General features: G+C 51.4%; 10 protein-coding genes across 10 annotated transcripts; 5 read left to right on the top strand and 5 right to left on the bottom strand.

Annotated features, from left to right (window-relative positions):
* Positions 1 to 205: 205 nt before the first annotated feature.
* On the bottom strand, positions 206 to 6,320 carry APUU_40203S (uncharacterized protein; the record flags this gene model as incomplete). The annotated part of the gene is made up of 2 exons (XM_041703248.1): positions 206 to 5,385; positions 5,441 to 6,320. The coding sequence occupies 2 exons, from the start codon at positions 6,318 to 6,320 to the stop codon at positions 206 to 208; spliced, it is 6,060 nt and encodes a 2,019-aa protein (XP_041555953.1).
* Positions 6,321 to 7,123: 803 nt separating this feature from the next.
* Positions 7,124 to 8,253, top strand: APUU_40202A (Gfo/Idh/MocA family protein; the record flags this gene model as incomplete). The annotated part of the gene is made up of 2 exons (XM_041703247.1): positions 7,124 to 7,160; positions 7,205 to 8,253. The coding sequence occupies 2 exons, from the start codon at positions 7,124 to 7,126 to the stop codon at positions 8,251 to 8,253; spliced, it is 1,086 nt and encodes a 361-aa protein (XP_041555952.1).
* Positions 8,254 to 8,574: 321 nt separating this feature from the next.
* Positions 8,575 to 9,016, top strand: APUU_40201A (uncharacterized protein; the record flags this gene model as incomplete). The annotated part of the gene is made up of 2 exons (XM_041703246.1): positions 8,575 to 8,625; positions 8,708 to 9,016. 2 exons carry the CDS (start codon positions 8,575 to 8,577, stop codon positions 9,014 to 9,016), a joined length of 360 nt encoding a protein of 119 aa, XP_041555951.1.
* A 368-nt stretch (positions 9,017 to 9,384) lies between these two features.
* On the top strand, positions 9,385 to 10,658 carry APUU_40200A (uncharacterized protein; the record flags this gene model as incomplete). Its single annotated transcript, XM_041703245.1, has 2 exons — positions 9,385 to 9,870; positions 9,951 to 10,658. 2 exons carry the CDS (start codon positions 9,385 to 9,387, stop codon positions 10,656 to 10,658), a joined length of 1,194 nt encoding a protein of 397 aa, XP_041555950.1.
* A 433-nt stretch (positions 10,659 to 11,091) lies between these two features.
* APUU_40199S (uncharacterized protein) lies at positions 11,092 to 12,643 on the bottom strand (the record flags this gene model as incomplete). The annotated part of the gene is made up of 2 exons (XM_041703244.1): positions 11,092 to 11,636; positions 11,725 to 12,643. 2 exons carry the CDS (start codon positions 12,641 to 12,643, stop codon positions 11,092 to 11,094), a joined length of 1,464 nt encoding a protein of 487 aa, XP_041555949.1.
* A 494-nt stretch (positions 12,644 to 13,137) lies between these two features.
* Positions 13,138 to 15,653, top strand: APUU_40198A (Hsp70 family protein; the record flags this gene model as incomplete). The annotated part of the gene is made up of 9 exons (XM_041703243.1): positions 13,138 to 14,022; positions 14,086 to 14,130; positions 14,183 to 14,249; positions 14,315 to 14,576; positions 14,624 to 14,723; positions 14,796 to 14,896; positions 14,950 to 15,160; positions 15,217 to 15,367; positions 15,424 to 15,653. The coding sequence occupies 9 exons, from the start codon at positions 13,138 to 13,140 to the stop codon at positions 15,651 to 15,653; spliced, it is 2,052 nt and encodes a 683-aa protein (XP_041555948.1).
* A 93-nt stretch (positions 15,654 to 15,746) lies between these two features.
* On the bottom strand, positions 15,747 to 18,322 carry APUU_40197S (uncharacterized protein; the record flags this gene model as incomplete). The annotated part of the gene is made up of 4 exons (XM_041703242.1): positions 15,747 to 17,159; positions 17,211 to 17,712; positions 17,764 to 17,901; positions 17,973 to 18,322. 4 exons carry the CDS (start codon positions 18,320 to 18,322, stop codon positions 15,747 to 15,749), a joined length of 2,403 nt encoding a protein of 800 aa, XP_041555947.1.
* Positions 18,323 to 18,773: 451 nt separating this feature from the next.
* Positions 18,774 to 20,952, bottom strand: APUU_40196S (uncharacterized protein; the record flags this gene model as incomplete). The annotated part of the gene is made up of 10 exons (XM_041703241.1): positions 18,774 to 18,968; positions 19,032 to 19,081; positions 19,160 to 19,242; positions 19,311 to 19,378; positions 19,454 to 19,727; positions 19,778 to 19,964; positions 20,023 to 20,054; positions 20,125 to 20,438; positions 20,494 to 20,646; positions 20,698 to 20,952. The coding sequence occupies 10 exons, from the start codon at positions 20,950 to 20,952 to the stop codon at positions 18,774 to 18,776; spliced, it is 1,611 nt and encodes a 536-aa protein (XP_041555946.1).
* A 297-nt stretch (positions 20,953 to 21,249) lies between these two features.
* On the top strand, positions 21,250 to 22,378 carry APUU_40195A (DODA-type extradiol aromatic ring-opening family dioxygenase; the record flags this gene model as incomplete). Its single annotated transcript, XM_041703239.1, has 5 exons — positions 21,250 to 21,472; positions 21,545 to 21,573; positions 21,620 to 21,906; positions 21,965 to 22,211; positions 22,265 to 22,378. The coding sequence occupies 5 exons, from the start codon at positions 21,250 to 21,252 to the stop codon at positions 22,376 to 22,378; spliced, it is 900 nt and encodes a 299-aa protein (XP_041555945.1).
* Positions 22,379 to 23,231: 853 nt separating this feature from the next.
* APUU_40194S (uncharacterized protein) lies at positions 23,232 to 24,704 on the bottom strand (the record flags this gene model as incomplete). The annotated part of the gene is made up of 6 exons (XM_041703238.1): positions 23,232 to 23,431; positions 23,482 to 23,602; positions 23,654 to 23,996; positions 24,041 to 24,234; positions 24,283 to 24,518; positions 24,572 to 24,704. 6 exons carry the CDS (start codon positions 24,702 to 24,704, stop codon positions 23,232 to 23,234), a joined length of 1,227 nt encoding a protein of 408 aa, XP_041555944.1.
* Positions 24,705 to 24,875: the final 171 nt, after the last annotated feature.

Genomic DNA, 24,875 nt, shown 5'->3' with positions numbered 1-24,875 from the left:
ATTATGTGCCTTGTCCAAGAACTCACTCAGATTATTTAGGTAAAAGAGGCATTCGCGTTCTCTGATAAGTCTATTTATAATTACTACGTTAAATAAAGAAGTACTAGATATATTAAATCTAGTAAGTTTAGTAACTACTTCACTAGTTACGATCTACCTATAATAAAGCTTGTCTATTAAAATTATAGATAATTTAGTCTTATTTCTAGTGCACTGAGTATCGGATTTGATGCCGTTCCAGGGCTTTCATGGTCCCAAAAAACGACCTCATCTTTGCCATCGAATACGCCGTGTTCCCGTTTTCGTTAGCAATATCCGGATCTGCGCCGGCCTCCAACAGCAGACAAACGGCGTTTGTATACCCAGCGCGTGCTGCGCTGATCAGAGGCGAGTCCCCAGAATCGGAAACCGCATTGACATCGACAAATCCAGTCTGCAGTAACTTCCGAATGACAGATTGGTGGTTCCTACTTGCAGCCCTCCAAAGGGGAGTCTCGCCGCGGGCATTCCTTGTATCTAAAGGGACGCCTTGTCCGATGAGCTCGTCCAGAACGGGGCCATTGCTCTCACTGGCGGCGCGGTACAATCGGGCGAGCTGAAGCCATTCTTCCTTTATTGTAACTGCGAAGCTCCTTTCTAAGAGTCGCAGTATCCTGTAGTTTCCAGACGCTGCAATCGTCGAGAGGAGCCCGTCGGACAGGCAGTCATGCACATTCTGCTTCCTCTTCTTGATCAGGAGACGCATAATGGCATAGCCGTGTGAAGTGTTCCCAATTGCGGCCATGAGCACCTGCTCGGTGAATGGTGCATCGGGGCCGCGTTTCTCAAGTAGGAGTTCTATCATTGCAGTGTCCCTGTTGCCGGCTATAAGCTTCGCTAGTACTTGCTCCGTGATCTGAGTGCCCGGCCTTTGCTCCAGAATGAGCTTCAGCACCCTATACCCATCTTCGAAATTACTGGCTGCTGTCTGGAGCACTTCTTCGGTTATGGGGACCCTATCCCCTAAGAGATTGAACAGCAGCTTGAGTACTTCATGCCCTGACATGCGGTTGCTGACGGCGGATTTCACCACACTCTCCGTGACGAGGGTGTCGTCGCCTGCCCATTGCAGTAATTGATCAGTAAGCCTCGCAGCATGGCGGTATGAGAAGGCCGACGCTCTGAGAACCATCTCTGTGATTGGCATTTGGCAGCCAAGTCGCTTGTGCAGGAGCTTGATGATCTGCTCGCCATGGCCGTGATTCTGTAGCGCAGAGTTCACCACTTCTTCTGTAATGATGTTTTCCTTGATTTGGCGACTGAAAAGTGCTTCGATTGCCACAGACGTGGTCTGAGCGGCAGCTGCCAGCACCGCTGGGGTGATTAAAGTGTCATCCTGGCAGTATTCAAGACAGAATAAAAGGACACCCGGGTTATAATTGCCTGCTGCAGCCTCCACAATGCCCTTCGTAAGACGGACCTTGTCTCTGTTCAATGCAAACAGGCACTTAAGGACATCTCCACCGTGGTTATTGTTTCCTGCGGCTGCTTGCAAGACGTCTTCGGTGATGTGCATATCGGCGTACTGGTAGTCGAGCATATATATCAGCTGGGCATCGCCATACGCGGCTACAGCCCTGGTAAGCTCTGCCGTAAAGTGGATTTTCCCTCGGAGCCGCTCAAAGAGCAGCAAGCTCAGGCTGAAGTCGCCCTGGGAATTCTTAAGCAGGGAGGACAAAGCCGATATTGTTACTGGCAGTTCATCGGTGTCCAACCGGTCCAGGAGGATTGTGATGTTCTCTCTGCCGGAATAGTAATTGCGGGCTGCTGCCTCGATGACCACTTCGGTGAACTTGAGACTGTTGCTACTCCTGTCAAGTAGCAAGGAAAGCTTTCTCGTCCCAAAGTTACTTCGTACCAACTGTTCAAGGACTTCTTCCGGAATCGACTGGCGGCTGTCTAGCTGGTCAAGCAATCGTTGCAGTAATCGATGGCTCCCGTGGTCCAACGTGGCTTTAAAAAGGCCCTCTGTGACTGGTAGCTCCCCTTTATAGGAACCAAGAAGCAGGGAACTGACTTCCTCGCTCGATGTCGAGTATATTATTGTGTGTAGTAGCTCCTGCGACATCTGTACCTCACAGGCAGGATGGGCGAGAAGCAGCTGGAGCATTTGGTTGCCTTTTTTGATATCCCCAGCAGCGGCTTTAAGTATTTGTTCACTCAAGATGACCCTGCCTGCATGGCCAAGGACAAGCTGCATCGTCGCTTTATCTTGACTCTGTGCGGCTGCCACGAGCACGTCTTCAGTGATGGTAATTGAGCCTCGTCCGTAATCGTTTAGAGCTTGCATCATTAGTCCAGCACATCCTGCCGAAGCAACATTGATCAACAAGTCCTCTATATCCACCAGCCCCCTTGTTACATGCGAGAGTAGTGCCTGTATTACCGCCACTCCGCCGTCCTTTCCTTTGGCTGCGGTTTCAAGCACCACGACTGAACAGGGCATCTTGTCCCCGAAACGACGTACGAGTCGATTGATAATTTCCGGTCCAATGGCCTTGTTGTACGCAGCAGTGATGAAGGTATTCTCTGTAACTGGGAGCCTCTCTTGTAGCTGTTCAAGAAACAGGTCCAGCATTATCAGCCCTAGTCCTTTGTTCGACACCACGCGCCTCAGAGATCCCTCCGTGATTGGGATCCTGTCGCCCAGGCGTGCGCAGAAGAGTCTTAGTATTGACAGCCCGTTGCGCCCCTCATTCAACGCTGCGTTTTCGATAACGCTTTCGGTGATCAGAGAATCGTCTCCAAGCCGATGCAGCAATGATTGCATTACCCCCTCCGTCCCTCGCCGCGCGAGGATGGAAAGCACTCTCTCGTTAAGGAGGTCTGTTATTTCCCTAGTCAGCACGAGCTTCATCAGCCCTTCGTGTCCTGTGTTGGCTGCCGCTTCAAGAAGGTCCTGAGTCGTGGGAATTTCCTCTGGTCGACCTTGCAACAGGAGAAGTAGCACCTCACCACCATGTCTCGAATGTGATCTTATGAGGTTCGCCAGCAGTGCGTCCAATGCTGGAAGCTTGCCGCCCAGCCGGTCTAAGACAAGACGCAACAGCGCTTTATACTCCGTCAGAAGATCTTCTCTGTGGTGCCATAACTCTACCCTCGTGCTCCAATGGCTGAAGAGATTTATTCCTGGTGTAATCGGAAGACGTTCCCCAAATCGACCGAGCAGAAGCTTCAGCATCTCAAGGCCATATTCCATATTCGAAACCGCGGCTGAAGCAACACTAGACGAGGGTGAAAGTCCACTTCCCAGCCGGTCCAGTAGAATGGTCATCAAAGCGGCATTGCCATGCATTGCCACAGTTTCGAGCACGTTTTCGGGCAGATGCGAGGATATAACCAGTCGATTGAAGAATAGATCTAGAACCGCTGCACCGATTTGTCTATTTCGAGCCAGTTCCCGGATTTCATTGTCAGTGACGGACAATTTCCCTCCCAGCCGCTGGACCAGGAATTCAACGGTTTCCATGCTGCCATTACGGACTGCCTGGATAACAAGCGCTTGCGTAATCTGGATTTCGCATTCCTCGCGGTCAAGGAGAAGCTCGATCATTTGCCTTCCAGCCTGCTTGTTCCCTATCGCAGCCTGTGCTACAGCTGCCTCCTTCATGATTCTCCCGTGGGTTTGCTCGAGCAGAAGTTGGAATACATCGGCGTGGCCAGCTAGAGTGCTTTCTTCGAGTGGTGTCCGCCCTCCGGAAAATAATGCATTGATGTTGTGCTTCTTCCATCTTTGCATTTCTGGCTCTGTAGAGCTCCCATCGAGTCTCGGAAGCGCGTAGTGGATTAGGCATGGAATCCCCCACCGAGCTGCAATATGATAAATAGACATGTTGTAAGGAACCTTGGCGTAATTCGAGCGCCGCCTCGGAAACCGAATGTATTCTAGCCACTGCTCTCGGATCTCGGACCTGAAATCAAAGAAGGCCCTATGGCGATCGAGGATGGTGAACCGATCTTTCGCTAGATGCGCATGGACCGGCCAGTTTTCGGCGGAATACTGGAGGAATGATGCGGTGTGAGCCACCGAGTGAGCTGCATCACTCACCTGCAACTCGCCGCCCGTCCTGGATGCTTCGAGTAGACGGTCAATGCAGGAATGTGCAAAACTAGCGTGTGCATTTCTCTCATCTACCACCCGGTTGTGGTGGTGCTCGGACCTGGTCAGGAAGTCCTTGAGAGACTTGTGTAGCAGTGAAACTATTGACCCTTGCACGACAATCAGCAGTCGACACATTGTGATATCCTCGTGGACATATGCGAGTCTCTCCTCCAGGCCCATGTCCGTGTAGAGCTGGCAGGCCTCCAGCAGCTCCAGTATGGTGAGTGGTCGGCGAGCAGTTGCGACGAAGCCAAGGATACGGATGATTGTATCTTGGTTGTCCTCGTTCTGCTCTATGGCTCTATCAAGAAGGCTCCGATACAAAGAGTCAAGCGAGAGTGGTAGTTCTTGCAGCGTTTTGACTACGTCTCTTAACCGGACACGCATCAATTCATCGCATGCTATACCAACCCACAGGAACGTGCCTTCGGCTTTTTGTTTGAGTATGGCAATGGCCCGGTCTTTGAGACTCTTAGGATAGTTTTTCTTCCGTGCTAATTGATTCACCTTTTGGTGGATAATCACCTCAAGATCCCCTTGTACCTTGTCATAAGCGCCCAGATCATGGCTGGGGAAATCATCGAGGTAGCTCCTAATTTCCTCGTACGGTCGGCTGGTTATGAGAATGTGTACTCCTGGAGTGTTGTTCCTTGATAGGAAGCTGTCACTGATTTGGGTAAGTAAAGTCTCCTGAGCCGTACTGTCGCATTCATCTAAAGCATCAATAATGCAGTAGATCTCCCCGGCATGCTCTTGTCCAATTTCCATGAGGAGGTCCCATAGTGCATCAAACGAGCTGAATAGTTTGTCTCCCTGGATATCGTGCTTCATCCTGAGTGGCCTCATGAGCTTCCGGCTATTGTGGGAGATTTGATAGAGCAGACCGCGTAGGATCCCAGTAGCAGTCCGCCGATCCTCAGAGTTGGAATCGCAAAAGAAATAAACAAGGATCTTGTTCTTTTCATGAAAGGACGGCGTGTCGGGGAGCATTTCGGCCAGTGCGATGGCCATGGTGGACTTTCCAATGCCCGGGTATCCGTATAGCCATAATATATTGGATCTGTCCATGCAGCTGCCAGGCGATTGTCCACTCCATGCTTTCAGTTCGTCTGTTTCCAGGATCCACTCGCAGGTCCCAGGGGCACGGCCTCCTTTTCTTCGCTTCAATGCATTCATGTCCGTTTCGGGGTCCGTCAAAAATAGCCTTTGCAGGCACCGCCTTTCGGCATCGGTCCATTCATCCTCTGTACGGGGCATTAGAAGCGCTGACAACCTCGTCCAGAATGAAGGCAAACATACTTGTCTCTGTGGTTCGGGGAGTCAATGACCTTGGCACCGATGCCAGAAGCAGTCGTGCGAATGCTGCGGCGGTCATTGCGGCGTATCCCTGCCATCTCTTGTTTTTATGCGAGTCTGAGTAGTCGCAAATGCCACGAACCACCAAGCAAGGAAGATGGTTCATTAGGCCCGCTGCTTCCATCTCAAAGCAGATAATCCCGTGTCGTTCTGCCAGAGTATCTCGAACCATCGCATCCTTGATAACCTGGTTGCCCGATGCAATTAGCCCGTAATGGATCATTGGCTCCTCTGGTGAGTCTCGTTGTTTCCTCTGGATAATTCCTTTCACATCGCATGTTTCACAGCTGGTCTCAGACCCCTTGTGAGCGTACGACACGTGAAACAGGTGGTCGTGACCCTGCCCGGGGTGCGCAAACATATGACTTGTCCTGGTACTCCGTTTCGAGAGAAGAGACGAAACGGGCTTCTCCTCGCGTCTGTAGTCGGCCTGGTACCTGGAGATACTGGTCAAGAGTATCTCCGGCGGTTTGTTCAGTACACCCATCTGCTGGAACTGCCCATCGCCTATCGCCTTTCCGTAGTCATACTGCACCACTCCCCCGTAAGTTGCAGTGGGCTTGCTGACGACGATGTCGCCTAGCCGGATGTCGATATCCTTGCTTGCACTAGGCACGCCCCCTCCGATCCCGACCAGGAGCCCGAACTGGATTCTAGGGAATGTGGAGCGCAGATGCGCCACCACTGTAGCAGCCGGTGTGATCCCGATCACACCGGCCGGCAGGCACGCCATCACGACATTGTGCCCGGCAATGCTTCCGAGAAAATATGAGTTTGTGTCCGTGGGAGGCTGCGGGAGCTGCGAGTGGATTTCATCGAACATCTCCTTCCCAGCAGACAGCTCCAAGGATAGCGCCGTGATCCATGCCACGGTATAATCCGCGTGTGAACGGGGCATGGCTCATGGCTCACGACCAGCAGGGTTGTTGTAGTCAAGACGACGACAACAAGACGCGGGGTTGATGCGGCTTGGCTTGGCATTAGCTCCGTATTCCCATTGATTACGATACGAGGGAGCTTCCCACAGAGCACATTCAGGCCGCGGTCCAGTGCGGCGAGGGTCTGCGGTACATGCAACGAGGCGCTTGATACAATCACCACGGCTTGCAGCTCTGGGACTACAATCCTCTCGAGTATTTCTACACGCCGTGAGGAGCGAGATTATTCTTCGCCCATCGTTGCTCTGCTGGGGCCGGTGTGCATGCGCAGAGTAGCCAGGTGCGTGGAACGAGTCGGAGGAAGTTCGTTGCATGGCGATTGCCCATGCGGCTGAGACTGACGATTCCGACATTTAAACGACTATCTTGGAGAGAAGTCATGGTGGGTGGAATGGTAAGTCAATGAGGAACATCGTGGACAGCATCCGCCGTGGATGGTCTTATACCCTACGGTGTGCATCGGGCGAGAATGGAGTCTGTCCTTACTATCCCATAGACTGAAACTCCGGGGTATCTGCTGGCTATGCCTGATCGATGCCTGTGGGTCAATAGGATGTTTGGTCAGGCAGCCCTAATTTTGTATCCGATGCGGGGAATTCATTCGGAGCTCAAAATCCGACGGCAATTGAGTTCCTTAAGTTCATTCATGCGTCCCAGTTATTGAGTGAGAAACATCTGTCCAACAATCATGTCACAACTTCCATCTATCCGCTGGGGAATCCTGAGTGAGAAGCCTGTTCCAGAATCAAGACTCTGGCTAACTGAACAGCGACCGGCAAGATCGCCTCCTGGTACGTCTCCGACCTGGTCTTGTCTCGCCCCGACGCAAAAGTCCGCCATATTGTCCACGCAATCGGAACCTCAGACGTGAATAGAGGGAAATCGTTCGCTCAGAAATACTGCCCTGACGAGAACCCCAAAATCTACGGTCGCTACGAGGACGTCTACGCCGACCCAGACGTCGATATCGTCTACATCGGCACACCGCACGCCTTTCACAAGAAGAATTGCCTCGACGCGATCGCAGCGGGGAAACATGTTCTTTGCGAGAAACCCTTCACCCTGAACGCCCGCGAGGCAAGGGAGGTGTTTGACGCAGCCCGACAGAAGGGCGTGTTCATTGCTGAGGCGATGTGGCTCCGCCATCGCCCGTTAACCCATGAGCTTCAGCGCCTCCTGCACGAGGAAAAAGCAATCGGTGATATCTTCCGCGCGACATCCTCGTTCGGGGGGTACATGGATGTCCCGAACCTGCCGCTGGACAAGTACTACCGCCAGAATGCGATGGGCGCGGGCTCGCTGCTGGATATGGGAGTTTACTCCTTGACCTGGGCAATGCTGAGTCTGGATCCTGAACTGACGCCAGACCGTGCTAAGCCGAAGATCCTTGCCGCGCAGACTCATTGGGAGGATATTGAGATTAACACCAGTGCGATTCTCCAGTACCCGTCCACCGGCCGGCAGGGTATCGTCACCTCCACAACGCTGGAAAACGGTAACCCAGACCTGCTTGCTCGGATTCAGGGAACGGCTGGGTCTGTTGAAGTGCACGGTGAATGTCCCTCGCTTCCTCTGGCTTTCACTGTCTACCCACCGTTTGGGGGAGAGTCGGGTGCAAACGTGGCTCGCGGCCAGGGCAAGACGTACAACTTCCAGCATCCCGGCCGCGGATTCCAGTACCAGGCTGATAATATCGCTTTGGATGTTTTGAATGGGCGATTGGAGAGCGCTATTATTCCTCATTCTGAGACTATCCGGGTGATGGAGATTATGGACGAGATCCGGCGGCAGGGAGGGACGAGGTATCCTGTCGATTAGACAGCTGAATATTATGTTTTAGATCAATATCTCTTGACCACAATCTGGTTACTTTCCATTATCTTTGAGTATCCTAGCGTATGCATTGTTTCTCGGTGCGTGATTCCGATGCGTGAGGTCGGGAAAGGATCTCCGAGTCTATCAATACGTCAGTCAACAAATGTCCGGTGAATCGAATCAATTCCACCCGACCACTTGGATTCACCTCCGATCATGTCTATATTCTCTGTTTTTGTTTTTTTTTTTTTTTTTGGCCTGTAGCTGGGTTCCCGGCTCGTGGGTTGTCACAGGTCAGTTGTTCCTGCGTAAGGCACGAGCGAAATGTCTTTCCCAGACGACGGCGTCGAATTGGTTGATGAATTGAGTTATTGGGTATGCCACATCATCTAGTAAGTTTTCTGCTCTCATATTTCGATCACAGAAAGGGAAATTGGTTGCTAATGTGGTTATTTAGTGGTTGATGCAGGACCCGGAAAGCTGGACTGCAAGCAAAGGCGTTCTTCGTCTGGGGAGGATTCTATCTCATGTCGTCGGTTTTCGTTTGATATTTTGTGTACGAGACTGGGGTCTGAGACTGGAGCAGCTGTATCAGATTTATGATCGGATGACGAAGGCTTGGGAGTCACAGAAGTTTGTTTCGACTGTTACGTTTGCTGAGATTCGGCATGTGGGTGGTGGTGAGAAGGAGAGGACTCACCGTCTGAGCGAGTATGGGTTGATAACATTCTTTTCACAGAGTACAATACCCAAAGATTACAAGTGATGGTATAAGTGGAGATAAGGCTCTCGCCCTTCGCTGCCGGTGAAGCCAGAGTTTACTTCTCCCAGGGAACCGACAGTTCAAGCTTTTGTACCTCACTGTCAACTATTCTAACAAACCTACCGGTGACTCATCATGACCATGTCCGTCAATAGTCTGGTAAATCTCGCAGTCTGCCTCGATTCTTTCCTCAGTACATCACGCCACCGGTCACCTTCCAAGTAACACAACACGAAGTTTAAGTCTGCCAGGAAATATAAGGATCCCTCATCCCCACCCTTTCTTACTCCTACATACTCTCCTCACCACACTACCCTCGATGAAAGCACTCAATATACCTTATCAGCTAACGAGACCCTCAACCCGACGGCATGGAGCGTCCAGCCAACACCCCAGTTGATACCCGGGTTCAAGATCCCTTGTCGCTAGAAGCACAGCAACGATGGATAAACGAGAGGATTCGCATTAAGAAAAGACGGATAAAGGCGCAAGGGTCTTTCAACGCCAGTTTCTGGGCTGCCTCACACGAGGTCGAAAGCCTTATTCTCCAGCGGGCAGAGGTTGACCGGAAGATATCTCTACGAGATTTTGAAGGAACCCCATCCGAATGGGAAAAGTCAGATGCGGCCAAGTCAATATTTCAAACTATCAAAGCACAGGAGACGACCGTCAAAATCTGCAAGGATAGACAAAACGGCCTGGAAGAAAGTCAATGGTCGCTGAAGCTGAAGCGGTTTTACAGGGCTTCATTCAGGCAGCTCTTCACAACCAGTAAAATGGGTCTGGGTGTGTTCAGCACCGGGGCTGGGAAACGCGATTCCAGCCAGCAGTCAACATTCCGTGCCGAACTCATAAGGGTCTATGACGCCAAGCACCCCGGTGAGGACTGGCTCTGGTGTCCCATATTGGGGACATGGTTGATGAATACTACACGCAGGCGGTGCACCTCTTCCCATACATGCATGGCCAAGTTACGATGGATGCGATCTTTGGGAAACGACGGCCGGAAGAGCTATTATCTGTCCGGAATGGGCTTGTAGTGGCGCAGCCGGTTGCGAAGTGGTTCGACTCAGGCAAGTTTGTCATCGTCCCAGATTTGCCAGAACGGCCTGCTATGGCCGAGCTTCTTGCCTGGATGCGACGGGAGACCATAGAATACCGCTTGAGGGTCATCGACCCGACATGGGAAAGACTGGACAAAACGATATCGTGTGGATATCAGAGGACGTGGAGAGAGGCCGATGGAAAGCGGCTGGAGTTCCGCACGAGCTTCAGACCGGCGGCAAGGTACCTTTACTTCCACTATTGCGTGCAAGTTCTACGCCGGGCTTGGGCCCATAATACCAGCGGGGGGTCATTTCCGACTTTGAGGGACGAGGCTGGAAAGCCCTTCTGGGGCACGCCGGGCCGCTACCTCCCCAAGAATATGCTCCTCAGCGTAGAGGCTCCCGGCCACGAATATAACGATTTGCTAGAGGGGGCCAGTTGGAATACCGCTTGTGGCGACGAGAATCTCCTTTTGGAGATCGCTTCTTCACAAATAAAAATGCTGCCTGCATTCAATGACGCTTGGTGGGGAGGAGATAGGGATGACGATGAAAGCGAAAGTGAAGACAATGAGACAGATGGGTGCTCGTCCTTGTAGGCTTGGTTTCTTTTACTTATTTGATCTTGACAGCGCCCATGTGTATGGGAAGTTCAAGTTTAATGTGTCGTAATGGCAAGGGTATTCTATCCTACACAGGAGTCCAAAAGGGCAAAATATATGGTGTGCAGGCGTTTCGTCTTTCGAGCAAGCCCAGTAGTCTTGGGAAGAATCGTCCTCTCATGACTCGTATATGTTACCTTGTGAGAGGTCCGCATTTTTTCCCATCCTAGTCCGCAGTACGTTTCCCTCATGATCATGCATGTATATACAGGGACCTAGTGTGCCTTCACTTTAATGTGCGCGGCTGCAGCGACAGCCTTCTAGAATCTGCGTGCTGCGCTTTGTTGAACTCGCGATCTCGGTATATAACAGTAAAACCACGGTGAATATGCTCGCTGAGGGCAGTTTCGAGCCTTCGACACGCCGTGGGTCAATCCAAAATTACAATTGCCTTTTCAGTGACGATGTCTCCCCCTGTTACTCCGTTACTGCCTGTGACTTCTGAAGCTATAAATGACTCGCCTATCGCTTTCATCTTTTGGAGACCCTCCACCTGGCTATCCTGAAAGCGGTGCGCCACCACCATACCATGAACGCATAGCTTAATCCGTCGTCTCGTTCCCTCGACCAAGCCTGATAATTGGTATCGGTTGCCTGTCACATCGTGTGCCTCCATAGTGTCGTGGTTGAACGGCTCGCCCGGCTTGAACTGGATAACTTCGTAGCGTACTCCATCTGGTGGGAGACATTGGGCCCGAAAGGAGAATGCCTGGAGGAACAGATGATCCATGACCCGACGGAGGTCCGCTTTCGTTTTCTCTACCTTTGCGGGGTCAAGAAGCGGCTCTAGCATCTGGATTGTATATTGTTGTAGTTCCTTTGCGTGCGCGGCCAGAAAGCATGTTTCGAACTGCGTGTCATGTCCCACCATGTGGAGAAGAGCAGCTTTGTGAAATGTTTCGGCGAACTCGATACCTGCTGCCCGGAGCATAGAGGTTGTGTTATCTTTAGAAATGCAACCCTATTTTGGCAATTCAACAACTAGTAGTGACCCGGTACTCACAGGCGTGTTGGATAGCCCGTTGGTAGGCTCGCAACATGAATCCTCCGGTGTGGAAAACTGCCCACATCTCAGAGCATAGAATGTGACCGCAGACTATCCGGAAAAGTATTGCCCGGAAGGCCAAATCGGGCATTAGTCGAAGTGCTTTGTTGTCATTACCTGTTATCTGTAATAGATCTCGAATGTTGGAGCCAACCACAGAACGGCGGGGGATTTTATTAGGAGGGTGTATACAGCTTGATAACAGATCTGCTGTACTAACAATGCCGAGTTTGATAGCCGTCATTGCATCACCAATACTGGTTGCACTCGTTGCCAGGTCTATATCGCGGACTTTCGAACGAATGGCCTCTTGCTCAAAGCACTTGCTCAGGGTTCTTTCAAGGTCCTTAATTACGTTTATCTGCTCCTGGATTACCGCCTCCTTATTGCGTAACAAGCTGTCCTTATCCGTTCCAGGCTCCCCTGATGTTAGCTGAGCGGCGCTGGACATCAGCCGGTTCACCGTTTTGTTCAGGTCGGCTTTGACGTTTTCTAGGCGTTTCACCTCAGCCTGGAGTCTTCGAGTCTCCTCTGACTCCGCAAGGGCATATAGATCATTTTGAATTCCAAGGCGCGTTATCTCTCGCCTCATGTCGGCCTCAATATGTTGTCTTGACGAGCTATTCTTTTCGGATGCCCTCCGTTTGGACTCTGGCTCACGCTCCGGTCCGCGGCTTGCGGAATCTCTTTCAGGTCGCTTACGGCTTCTTGAAAGAATATTCTGTTGTTTGATTTCCGATCCTCCCCATGATTTGTGCGGCGTCAAGGTCTCCCCAGGGCCTAGCATAGCCCAGCCCATCATACCACGAGTGGGAGCGGGGACCACAACCTCGACGAGAGCGCTAGTATCTGCGTTGCCATGTTTATCCTTCGGCATGATTGGCGTTGTACGCAGTTAATTGGGAAGGGAGGGGATTGGGTATCGAAAGGATCAGAGGTAGTGGTTTGATGTCCGTTTGAGCGCCGCTATCCGTACTGTCGAGGAGGAGGGAGTAATGGAGTACTGACGCCGAAACACAGAACCGCAGCTGGATTTGGTGAACGAGCGGTCAACTGGAAGGTCTAGCGTCAGGGTGGCTCAGCCGACCAGGGGACGGACAATGTGGCTGGCGCGTCACGCGAGAATCCCCATTGACAGGGATACCAGCACCTTTCCCCCATTGTAACCTAGCGCATAGGCAGCAAGGCAGACTTCCTGTGCCTTGATTGGGCTGTCTCGAGGGGCCGATTTGACGTGGCCCAAAGCGGAAGCCGACTGGACTGCAATAAATTGCGGCGGCTGCCCAGCTCAAAAGTGTAAATTCGCTCAGAGTTCCTGTGCCTTGCAGTCCGGCCTCCAATAGGATTTTCTTCGACCCCGAGGCACAAGCTATGGCGAACCTGCGGGGCCTTGCCTCGCGCAAGCGACGCCGCGCATCAACCATTGTTGAGTCCGACGCCGGCGTGCCGGATACCGATGAGGATGTCAGGATGCTTGATCCTTCTCCCAGTCGCAGCCGGAGTTTATGGAGTGGGAGCACCAATGGCGACACGACGGCAGCGGGAACATCCGCCTCATCCCCGGGCGGGCCGCCGGAATCGTCCCCCTCCTCCACGTGTGGATCTCAACAGGTCCGAACCAAGTTCATCATCGGGCTCGACTACGGCACCACCTTCTCCTCCGTGTCCTACGTCAAGTTCGATCCTGATAACCCACCCGTGACTCTACGCGGCGAGCAGATCCATTCCGTCACACATTGGCCGGGCGCTGGTAGCCGCTCCCGCAATCCAGATGTACCCAGTGAGAGTTGGTATCTCGGGGATGAATTCCACTGGGGCTACGGGGCTCGGAGGGCTATCCTGGAGAGTGATGATGATAACTTAGATTGCAGAAACCGGATTATTCAATATGCGAAGTTGCTCCTTCCGGGGGACCAGAAGGATACTAGAGGGCCCCGCCAAGAGCTGAAGAGAACCTTACACAGAGCTAAAAAGGACGAAGTGGATGTGACCAGAGACTACCTGCGCGAGGTGCTGAAACATACCAAGGAATTTCTGGAGGACAGGGAAGGGTTTGATGCCAAGTGTGAGGTTGAACTCGTTTTCTGTGTCCCTGCCGGGTGGCCGCACAAAGCCATACGTACCATGCAGGAAGTCTTGCTGGATATCGCACGTGGAATCGAACTAGGGGACCTTACTCCTCCATATGTACTCAATGAACCTGAAGCTGCTGCTGCGTATATCCTCGAAGCAGGGTCGGGAATCGAAAAAATGACTGTAAGTCCATGGCCCTGTCCCTGCCTGCACTGTTTCCTTGAATCATACTGACTTGTACAAAAGGCAGGCGAAGTTTTCATCGTCTGCGATGCAGGTGGTGGTACCGTGGTAAGGCTTGTTCCCTATTTACCCTACGTCCAGTGCTATAACAAAACATCAGGATGCGATCACGTACAAGGTCGACCGGGAACGACCGTTTCGGGTGCAGGAAGTTGTGGCACCCACAGGTAAGCAGAAGCTAGTCACTTACAAACCTCTCAATTCTTAACAAGGCCTCTAACTGGCAACAAAGGGAGTAATTGTGGCTCAAGCTACGTGAATCAAGCTCTCAAAGAAAAAGTTATCAACCGAATCAAAAGCACCCCCTACACCTCGGTGCAGGGACCTTCCCTTGAGTATACCATTGAGAATGGGCTCATGATCAACTTTGAATATGAGGTTAAAAGAGACTTCAAACCCCGGGCTGGGCTAGATGGGACCACAGTGCTGCCCATTCCTGGTCTTCAGAGAAATGAAGCATTGGGATTCGGGAGTGGAACTATCCATATTTCAAGGTTCATCTATCCGCACCCTACAAGACATACACTAATGGTCTCCCCAGACGCGAAGTTGCGGGTCTTTTTAAGCCGAGTTTGCAGGGCATAAGCAAACTCATTAGCCAGCAGATCAGGGCCGTGGCAGCTAAAGGCCTGAACGTTGAGGTATATGCGAGCCAAACTCTACTCCCAGCAATCATCGCCTCCTTGCGACCTACGCTAATGCCCCATATATAGAAAATTCTCCTGACCGGGGGCTTTTCAGAAGCCCCCATTTTCCGTGCACATATAGAGGCGGAATTCAAGGATTTGAAGCAGATGTATGCGCCTAGAAATCTGTGAGTCGTTACTGAAATTCGGTTCAAGGACCCATTGACTTACCGTACCCAAGGGATCCCACCGTCGCTGTTTCCCACGGCGCAGTCTTCCGTGCGATGAACAAATCGGACGGCCCTAAGCGAATAGTGCAGTCAAACTTTGGATTCCTCCAGATAGAGGAGCGGAACCTGAGGCTGTCAGCCCATAGGGTGGCGACCCCGACTGATGGAGAACATGATGGCAAGATGTATATACATGATGTTCTAGACTGGGTGATAAAAAAGGTGGCCTTCCCTTGCGTTCTGTTCGACTCTCTGTAGCCCACCATTAACGGACGCAGGAATTGGTACTGAGCAAACACCAGAAATTCCGAACTCGGAATTGGCAGGTCTTCGGTATCAATAACGAGCTCGTCATCTATCAGAAAGTTTGGGTGTCTGATTTTGACAACGCCCGTGATCATTACCAAGCAGATAGCAAACCCAATAAAGGTGATTATCCATTATCATTCTTCCTTTGCCTGCGGCTGACACCCAACTGTAACCAGGCGCTGAGGTTTTCGGAATGCTGCAAATAGATTTCGACCCCGTCAGGGAAGAGGGGTTGTTGGAGGTTAAGTCGGGCCGTCGTGGAAAATACTACGAGATTCATTACGAGCTGGCCATGGAGGTCGATGGAAGAAACCTGACTGTGAAGGCATTCTGTCCCCCTGGAGGGCAGTGTCGGGCAGAGACCCAGCTTTGTATTGCCGCAGCGTTCATCCCCGGAACCGATTGAAGCATCCAGATAGGCAAGCGGATGTCAATATCCTGTTCCTGTTTGACTGGGTGCAGGTTGGCTGTAAGATGCTTGCCTATATCTAATTCAGTCTTACTCGTCCTCCATTTGATCTCCCTCGGATTCGTCGCTTGATAATATAATAATAGGAGACTCCACGGTCTCCCCGGGCCACATCGGCTGCATTGGGTGCAACTCGAGTGCTGATATCCAATCATTCAATAGCTCTAGGCGGTCCGAACCTTGCCAACGGCGCGTGGTGTTTGTCGATCTGTTTAAATGGCCGAGGTACTGATATAGTTGGCGATTGGGATTCAAGGGTACAGCGGAGTAGTGCAGCCCGTATTCAGATAGCTCTTTGACTATACCCGCGGTGTTAGAGGGGTTGAAACTTTGCCTCGTTAGAATGTAAAGGCAATATCTTGGTCCATGTCCAGTTACGTCCAGCTGGTCGACCAATGCACATCCGTTCCTATCCTGGCATATGGGATTCAGTTGGGGCCACAAACAAGGCTCGGTGCTATGCATTGGCTGCGCCGTCGTTTTCGAGGCAGTGTGGATAGGTGAGTCTGTAACCCCGGTTCTAGTCATCTCGATTGCAGCGTAAATTTCATGAATAACATCAACCATGCCATCTAACGCAAATCCAACGCACAAGTTGTTGGTCTTATCGAGACGCCACTTTGATGGGATCCCTCCGGGGCTTCGGGAATACAAGCTTGTCAGTGAGACCATTCCCATAGCCGCCGTCAGATTGTTCCCTATAGTCTGTGCTTTTATTGATGCTATGAAGGGTTCGATTTTGGATGCTGCGACGGTGGGCACGGTACGGATTGTTCTTTCAAGCGACTCGTGATGCCTGGATAGCTCACGCCGAGATAGCATTAATCGAATCGCTTCCTCGGATATCGCAATATAGCTCAGCTGCTGTGTGGGAGTCCAATCATCTGCCACGTGGAGAAGGATTGCGATTCTCACGTAGAAGATTCCTTCTGGTGTGGATTCTTGATCTGCCGCAGTCCATCCAGCCTGGATGCGTGACAAAGTATCACCAGTAACTCGCCATGATCTTTTCAAATTGTGTATGATATTTGGCACGGCCACAGATGCGGTGAAGGAAGTCATAAATTCATCGATGTTTGCCGTCGTTATGTGCAGAGCTAAAAGTCGAGCTGCGACAACTGAAGCATCCCTTACCACACCGAACGAAAGCCGATCATCCACATTCGGGCCCAAGCTCTGAGTGGTTTCCCCCTCGGGGTCTGCTGTACTCATACGAATTGAATCTTGGGAGAACGAGGTAATCCTTGACGCTCTTCTTCCAATGGTGGAGAATATATCGGGATCAAAAGACTGCATCTCGAGCGCCGCCAGTAAACTCAACTGATTCATGATAGAGGGCCTGTATCCGTCGCGCGCCCAGTCAAAAATATAATCTACAATCAGCAGAAGCTGCAATGCACTGCTCTGATAGCAAATGTTGCCCTGCCACAGGTCTAGGATGCACTTCGCTCGTTAGTTCAGTTCGCTGCATACCACCATGTGCGGCCGACTTACATATTTAGGATCAGGCTCCGTGGCGTCGTTTATGAAGCTGCCCTTGACATACCAGTCCTGACCATGCCAGCCGAAAAACCACACCACAGGTTCCGTTATCCAACCGGTCGCAACCTCGGTGGCAGGGCGAAGTTGATCTTGGACCCTTAGTAGCCTTTCTATGGCAAAGGCCGATTGCATTTCTACTCCGGCCGCGTCCCCAGTAGTGTCCGACTTTGCTTCGATAAGAAGGAATGGGAATAATAGTGGTTCACGACCGCTCTTGAACGGTGAAGCCTCAAGCGTATCACGAAGTACCCTTTCTTCATCATCATAGGGAACACGCCCGTCGGCTGAGTCTAGTAAAGCTTTGAGGTTCTCTGTTTCGATCAATCCGTACACTCTGTCAGGTAGTTCGTACTTCTTCTTACTCCTTCCACGAGACTGGATGGGTAGGGGTGGGTTGTAATGGATGGAAGTCTCAGATCGATCAGAGAAAATCATATTGACCCCGTGGAAGTCCCTATACTACGCATTAGCGGGGCTCGCCTATCTTTCTCGTCCATGGCCGTACCGGTTCTGAGTCAGTCCCTCTGGGCATCGGCAGGGCATGCGGTTCCTGCGCCGTTCGTTCAACGATAACGCTTGATCTTCAGTCGACTCTACTGCGGCCTCGATCTCGGAGCGCCACAGTCTATCACGGCAAGTTGGACTAGGCCGGTCAGCATTGGACATTCTATGCGGGATCGTGCCCGCGGAAAAAAAAAAAAAAAAAGCCCTCACCAGGATACTTCGACTGTGAACCGGTAGAGGACTTCATGCTCCAGCGAGGCCCTCCAGCTACGCTCGTTTTTACCCTCGCCTTTGCACCTGGTCGCGAGGAATGCCAGTTTAGCTGCCCTTGGTTTAATTTGCCCCCTCCATGGTTTCTCGTTTGAGTCAGCTGTATTTCCGGCATCGAAATCTCCGAATAAAGACTTTCCTAATGTGGTTATATCATGGAACAGCTTGCGGCGAGTTTCTGGCCAGTGGCTCGGCCAGTTCTCCGACTCGATGGGCCCTAGATACTTGATTCCCTTGTGGCCTGCATGTCGATGTCGACTTCGATATTCGTCTGGTTGCATGGGAGACATACCGAACTAATGGCTTCCTTGTACTGAGGATTGAGAATCCGATGGTCTCCAGGGAGGCTGAAATTCTCAGCCCCCTGCCCCGCTGTCAAAAGTACCATCCCCTGGAGCCGCGCGCAAAAGTGCAGTCTTTGAACAAATGGAATCAAACAGTTAACCGCCATGGTTCCCAGAAAGCGCCTATTGATTTACCGATCAGATGGTCTGCATTTGACTGGCTGGTTGGCTCTGGCAGGGCGCTAATCAACGATCGCTCATCCTATTTCTACCACGAGGCAGGTCGTATAAAGCCCGAGAATCGTTGTTTCAACGGCAGCGCTCAAGTCTTTTATATACCGTACCACTAAGCTAGTGATTTTGAATCCGTCATAGTCCACAGTGTGTTTAATTTCTCCTTCTTCTGCTTCTGTTTTCAGGGCCTGTTGCCTCCCTTATAGGCCCGTAAGATCACACTTTACCAATAGTAACGATATTTCCGCCCCTGCCCATCGTTGTAAGCACCCTCTGATTCCCAGCTCTGCGTAGAAGCCCGTGCGGCTCGTCTATTCGCCCACTTGAATGCAATTATCTGCAATAGCGTCACGGCGAGCCAGACCGCGCCTAGGGAGATACAGGCAATCCATGCATTGCGATAACCAGGGGCGTCGCTCTAATCATATCTATATATTAGCCTGAAGTGTACTCCGTATGAGAAGGGGAAACGTTAACGTACAGCCCTGAATACCTGGTTTCCGTACGTGCCGCCTAGGTTTGAACATCCAACTAATAAACGTGAGTAAGAAATGCTTTCAGCGGCTCTAATGAACGGCATCAGGGTAGAACAGATAAAGGGGTTCTCACTGTATACTGCGTACGCCACGGCTCGCTTCTGGGGTGTTGCGAAATTGCGTGATAGCCAGGTTACGTTGATCGGCTGCCAGCCTCTATGGAACAGACGATATTATAAGTCACCATCTCCAAGTAGTTTGCATATTCGTTGGGAGCTACTTACGGAGCGGCCTGGGTGATCAAGTACGCTGCATAGAACGACCACGAGCTCTCGGACTGCACTGGGAGGGACTGCCGGTTTATTATCAGTACATGAACCCGCACTCCGGTATTTGTATTTGATAATTGATATGGGGGTAGACATACATAAAGCGCCACAAGGCCAGCGAGCGTCCACACGCCCGCAAACAGAATCGGATACCCGAACCGGTTATATCGGTCGACAGTGGCGGACAGCCCGATAGCGAATATCGCGGATAGCAGACTCCCTGGGGCGTTGAGGAGGTTGGCCCGGATACTGCTGAAGCCGAGGGACTTGATTATTGTTGTTCCCCAGGTACTTAGGCCGTTGACGCTCTGTAGGCCGGATAGGCAGGTGATTAGGTATGGCCAGGTGGCCCAGTGGAAGAGGACGTCGGTTCTGTGTGAAGTCAGTTGGTAGAACCGGGAGAAGGGCAGGAGAGCGCTGACATGTCCTTCCAGCTGATTTTGAGCTTCGATCCAGCTGCATGATGATCGGATCTTCGCGCTTGACGTGCGGTGAGAATATCGGCTTCATGCTCGTTGAGCCAGCCTCGTACACGGATCAAACCGCCAAACAGGTTTCCTGTGTGGTAGGGAGACTTGGGTACTAAAGCGAGAGCCAGAACGCCCACGACTATAGTTATCGCGCCTGTCAGTGGTGTAACAAGCTTGAGATCCAGGTGACTGCTCACATATGGTAGATACGCCACAGATAACAAATATCCTGGTCGAAGGTTCCGTTAGACAAATCCCGACTTCAATCCGAAACCAGCACGACAAAAAAACGAACTAACCATTGCCAACCCATAAGCCCTCCCTTCCCATGTAGAGTCAGTGCTCCCGCTGAAATCAGCGACCCAAATGCCGCCGAAACAGACGGTCCAAGGAAGAACACCGCCGTACGCTTCGTTAGCTCATCGGGTGCATACCATCTCGACAGCGTGTACAGCCCCCCGGGGATGAACCCGCTCTCTGCCAGCCCTAGAAATAGCCGCGCAACATACCACCCACCGGCATTGGTGACTTGGGACTGCAGTACCTCGATAAAGCCCCAGGTAATGACTTGGCCTGGGATCCAGTAGTGTGGGCCTATGCGATGGAGCACGATCTGCCATGGAATAAGAGTTAGGACCGGGCAGACGAGAAGCTGGGACGAAGCTTACGTTGGAGGGGATCTCGAGCAGGACAATTCCCAGCCAGAGAAGAGAAACTCCTGTATTGGCCTGGTCGTGGGTCATGGATGTATCTTGTAGAAAGGTCGAGGTCAGCACGCCTGACACGTTTGTGCGATCAATGGCCATCCATGTAAACATCAACTGTCGCGATCGTTAGCGTCGATATACAGTATGAGATGCTGTGTGACTGACGGCGAATATGGGAAGAAAGAGAATATCCAACTTTCGGACAATGCGAGCCTCTTCTTCTAAAGTCCATGTTATGCGAACTTGGTCCCCATTCTTGAGGATGCAATGGGAGATCGTGCGGTCTACCTCTGGGTCGATTCTGTTGGTATCTGCTGGCGTATTCGTATCAGAATCTAATGGTTCAACGTTCAGGTCGACTGTTCCCTTCCTCTCGTCAGAAACCCCGTTGACAGGAGTATGTCCGTGCTCCTTTGACATCGTGTAGGCCGCTTGTCGGAGCTTCAGGGGATGAAAATCAACACTCGGCCTTTTTAGAGGCACGGAAACAACGGCATATCTAAATAAGCAAACTCAATGGCGAAACATTGGAGTCGGATGTTGTTTTTGCGGCGTAACCCGTCGCCCTATCCAGATAGCCTGTTGTTGATGATAACGCCATATCAACTCCAATACACACCATCTGCGACCACCAGTGCCGCAATCTTCCATATAATGGACGTTGTATTTCAAATCCGTGGTTGCTCTCCACAGACCCGTCGAGTCTTCTCTGTTATAATGCCTTCTACTGTTGTACCCGCCAAGCCTCTGCCGGTTTATTATATCGGACATGCTGGCGTTGGGCTGCTTTTCGACGACCGCCCTGTCACCCAGTCGGCGCGTGTTAACTTGAGGGAAATAGGGGAAGAAATCCTTTCTCTCTCTCCGCGCCCAAAAGCTGTCATTACTTTCAGTGGTCACTTTGAAGCGGGCGAGATTCATGGGCCGGGTGTAATCGAGGGTGAGTCTGGAAGCACGAGTTGACTTCCTAAATATAATGAGTAATATTCCAGCTCACTGTTCACATACGCAGTCAACGTCAAAAATAATACATATATTCAAGTAAGAAAGAGCACTATCCTCTCAGATAAGTGTTGACCATCTCAAGCACGACTTCGTCAACGACTTCCACGACTCCAGACCGTCAGTTTATGAATATGACTGGCCTCATCAAGACGCCCCAGAGCTAGCAGCAGAAGTATGGCAGCACCTGCGCAAAGCGCAGATCAAGTCAAAGCGCGTGGAACGAGGCGTTGACCACGGTATATGGGTGCCCTTCAAGGTCATGTTTCCGGAGGAGAGGCCATTAGATATCCCCTTGATCCAGGTTTCTACGTTTCATGGCTACGACCTAGCCAGCCAGATTCGTCTGGGCGAGGCAGTCCATTCATTACGGTAGGTCGACCTGCATTTGAATCCAAAGTGTTTGCGTCGGACTGACCAGGTTTGCCAGCAACGATGGCTATCTCATCATAGGTTCAGGCATGGCTGTCCACTCCTTCGCTTCTATCCAGGAGATCGCCGATGCACCAGACGAGGAGGAAAGGAAGGTCACCCGATCCAAGGTCCTTGCTGAATCTCGATCCTTCGATACCCATCTGAGGCAGGCAGTGACGAAGAAGAATGCGAAGGAGAGGAGGGAGGCTCTGCTGAATTTGGAAGGCCTGTACGAGTTCCGGCGCTCTCATCCGACTGTTGAGGTATGTGCGTTTATGATTGATAAAGGCGCACTGTCACTAATATGGGAATATAGCACTTCACGCCCCTTCTGGTCGCTGCTGGGGCGGCTGGAGACGCAGAGGTGTTGCCGCTAGGCGTGGACTTGGTCGAGCCAGGAATGTCTTATCTTAATTTGCGTTTTTCATAGTAGCCCTCGTCTGCTTGTGGATATAGCTAGTTGGACGTCATCAACTGTAAATTATCGGCGACGGAGAACAGAAGAGGCTCTCCACCTCAAACAGGCAGATGATTCCCAATAAGGAAGGAAGGGGCCGCTAAACTTAGTTATGTATTAGTCATCACTACCCATTGGGTGTCTTGGCATTCCCTTTACACACCGGAGCGGAGGCAAACAAACGCATGGAATATTATAGCGACGCTATAGATGACGCAGGGATCTCGGCTGGGGATCTCTTCGCAAATGGCTGAATTAGTATATTCTTACGGGTTTTATTTTATTTTGTTGACGGTTGGGGTCTGGGTGATATTGGCATGCAATAATTATATAACTATCCCCCGATTATATATATTTGTCAAAGCCACGACGTCTACCAAAACAAAAAATCTGTTGGCATATAATGCAAATAGAAAGACGGCCTCATACCGCTAGTGGTTTTTATGATCGAAAGGTACTTCGATAAGATTTTGTGCTATTAGGGTTATCAAATATGGCACAATACAGTCGTCTTTAGAAATAATATTATAGTTGATATTGAAATCGAGATTCGATAGACGCCTGACTTCTCGCTGTGGAGTTTGTTGTGTCCTCGGCAAACTTGCCTTGACTGTTAAGGAGCCATTCAGGAGAACAAAGCAGAGTATACAGAATATACAGAGTACAGGATTATAACTGAAATATAAACATTAATGAAATTAAGTAACGTGTCAGCTCTTCAGCCGGTAGAAAGTAACTACGTGGTTATAGTATATAAACATTAGAATTATGTCCACCAGCCCAACACGGGCTAGTATTCCAGAGGCGCAGCATTAGTTCAACGCGCCTAGTTGCCCTTGACAAGAACCTGCTTCTGCTTCTTGATCTGCTCGACGAACTTGATGTCGATCTTGAGCACGTTGGCAACGGTCTCGGGGGGAGTAAGGGCAAGCCACTGCGCCAGAGAGATATCGGCGACGCGGTCGCTCTTGTAGAATTCCAGCCACACGAGCTTTTCGGTGTCGGAGGTGTTCTCGATGTAGTGTCCTGTGGATTTTTAATTAGCGTTGCTAAGGTAGAAGCTGGAGGGAGCTTACCAGAGTTGTCAGGGAAGACGGCAGTGTCACCAGCGGAGAAGTCAAAGGTGCGGGACTTGGAGTCGCCAATGAAGACACTGGCGCGACCAGTGCCCTTGTGGAAGTAGAGCCATTCCTCAGCCTGGGATTGTTAGCAGTGGATCTTGGATCTTTACATGCCGGAGAAACGTACGTTAGGGTGCCAGTGCAGCTCACGGAGACCCTTGGGCTCAAGCTCGACGATAGTGGCAGCGATGGTCTTGGAGATGGGGAAGTTGGTAGAGTCGATGCGACGGAAAGTACCAGCGTGTCCGGGGACAGGCTCTGAAGGGTGGTCGTAGGTGTGGTACACGTACGAGGCGTTGCCCTTGAGAGTTCCCTGGGGAGCGGTCTGTGCTTCCTTGGGGACAGTGCCGTTGAGGATGTAGGGGAACGTATCAGGGACGTTCTCGAAGACGGACTCGCTGACGTTGAAGTTCTTGGCCAGGATGTCGCGAGGAACGTGCTTCACCCAGTCGTCAACCATGAAGGTGGTGCTGGTCTGTTAGCTCGCGTCTTGATAGAAGAGACAGCGACTTACCCGATCTTCTCAAAGTCACCGTCGTCGAAGACAAGGAGGTATTCGTTCTGGTCATCCAAGCCTTGGACGTTGTGGGCAACACCCTTGGGGAAGTACCAGATATCGCCGGTCTGCAGGATCTCTGTTGTCCAGCTGCCGTTCTCGTCAACAGCAGACAGAAGAAGAGACCCCTCATAGACAAAACCCCATTCGGCCTATATCTCCGTTAACATACCCCCAACACGCCATGCTGCTATACGTACCACTCGGTGCCAGTGGAGCTCTCGGATGGCGCCCTTGATCAGATGCTGTTGGGCACCGGCGATGTCGTGACTCTGAGGCAAGTCCGTAACGACCTGTTCTCGAGTCCAGCCACCAGGGAAAATGTTGGTCTTTGAGTCGGAGAAACTCCATTTCAAGTTGGGGACGGCGCCGTGGTCGACGGACTGCGCACCGAGGTTATCGGGGTTCTGAAGGTCGATAGCGTGGTTGGTACCACCTGGCATAGGTGTTAGGCACTCGTATATTTGCAGAAGGAGCACTTATACTTACCAAGGATAGGAGCTCCCTTGCCTTTGCCATCAATCGGCTGGCCACTGGGGAATCCGGCATCACGCTTGACCGGCGAGGGGGTGGCCAGCAGAGAGGGCACGGAGGCAAGTAGAAGGAGAAGCTTGGAATGCATTGTGAGAGCTTCCTTTGGGATGGTCAACAATGGAAGGGGAACCAGGCTTGAAAAGATTTAAAGGATGTGCGGTGTGTTCTTGGCTGCTGCTTTGGGCGATTGGCCAGAGTATTTACGCTGCTCTGGTTCCTGGGATCCTGAAGAATGAGCAACAGCTGCAGGAATCACAAC

Source organism: Aspergillus puulaauensis, chromosome 4 (assembly GCF_016861865.1).
Source record: "Aspergillus puulaauensis MK2 DNA, chromosome 4, nearly complete sequence".
Lineage (NCBI taxonomy): Eukaryota > Fungi > Ascomycota > Eurotiomycetes > Eurotiales > Aspergillaceae > Aspergillus > Aspergillus puulaauensis.
The sequence above is the reverse complement of the archived record's forward strand: the minus strand, read 5'-3'. Positions and strand labels throughout refer to the sequence as shown.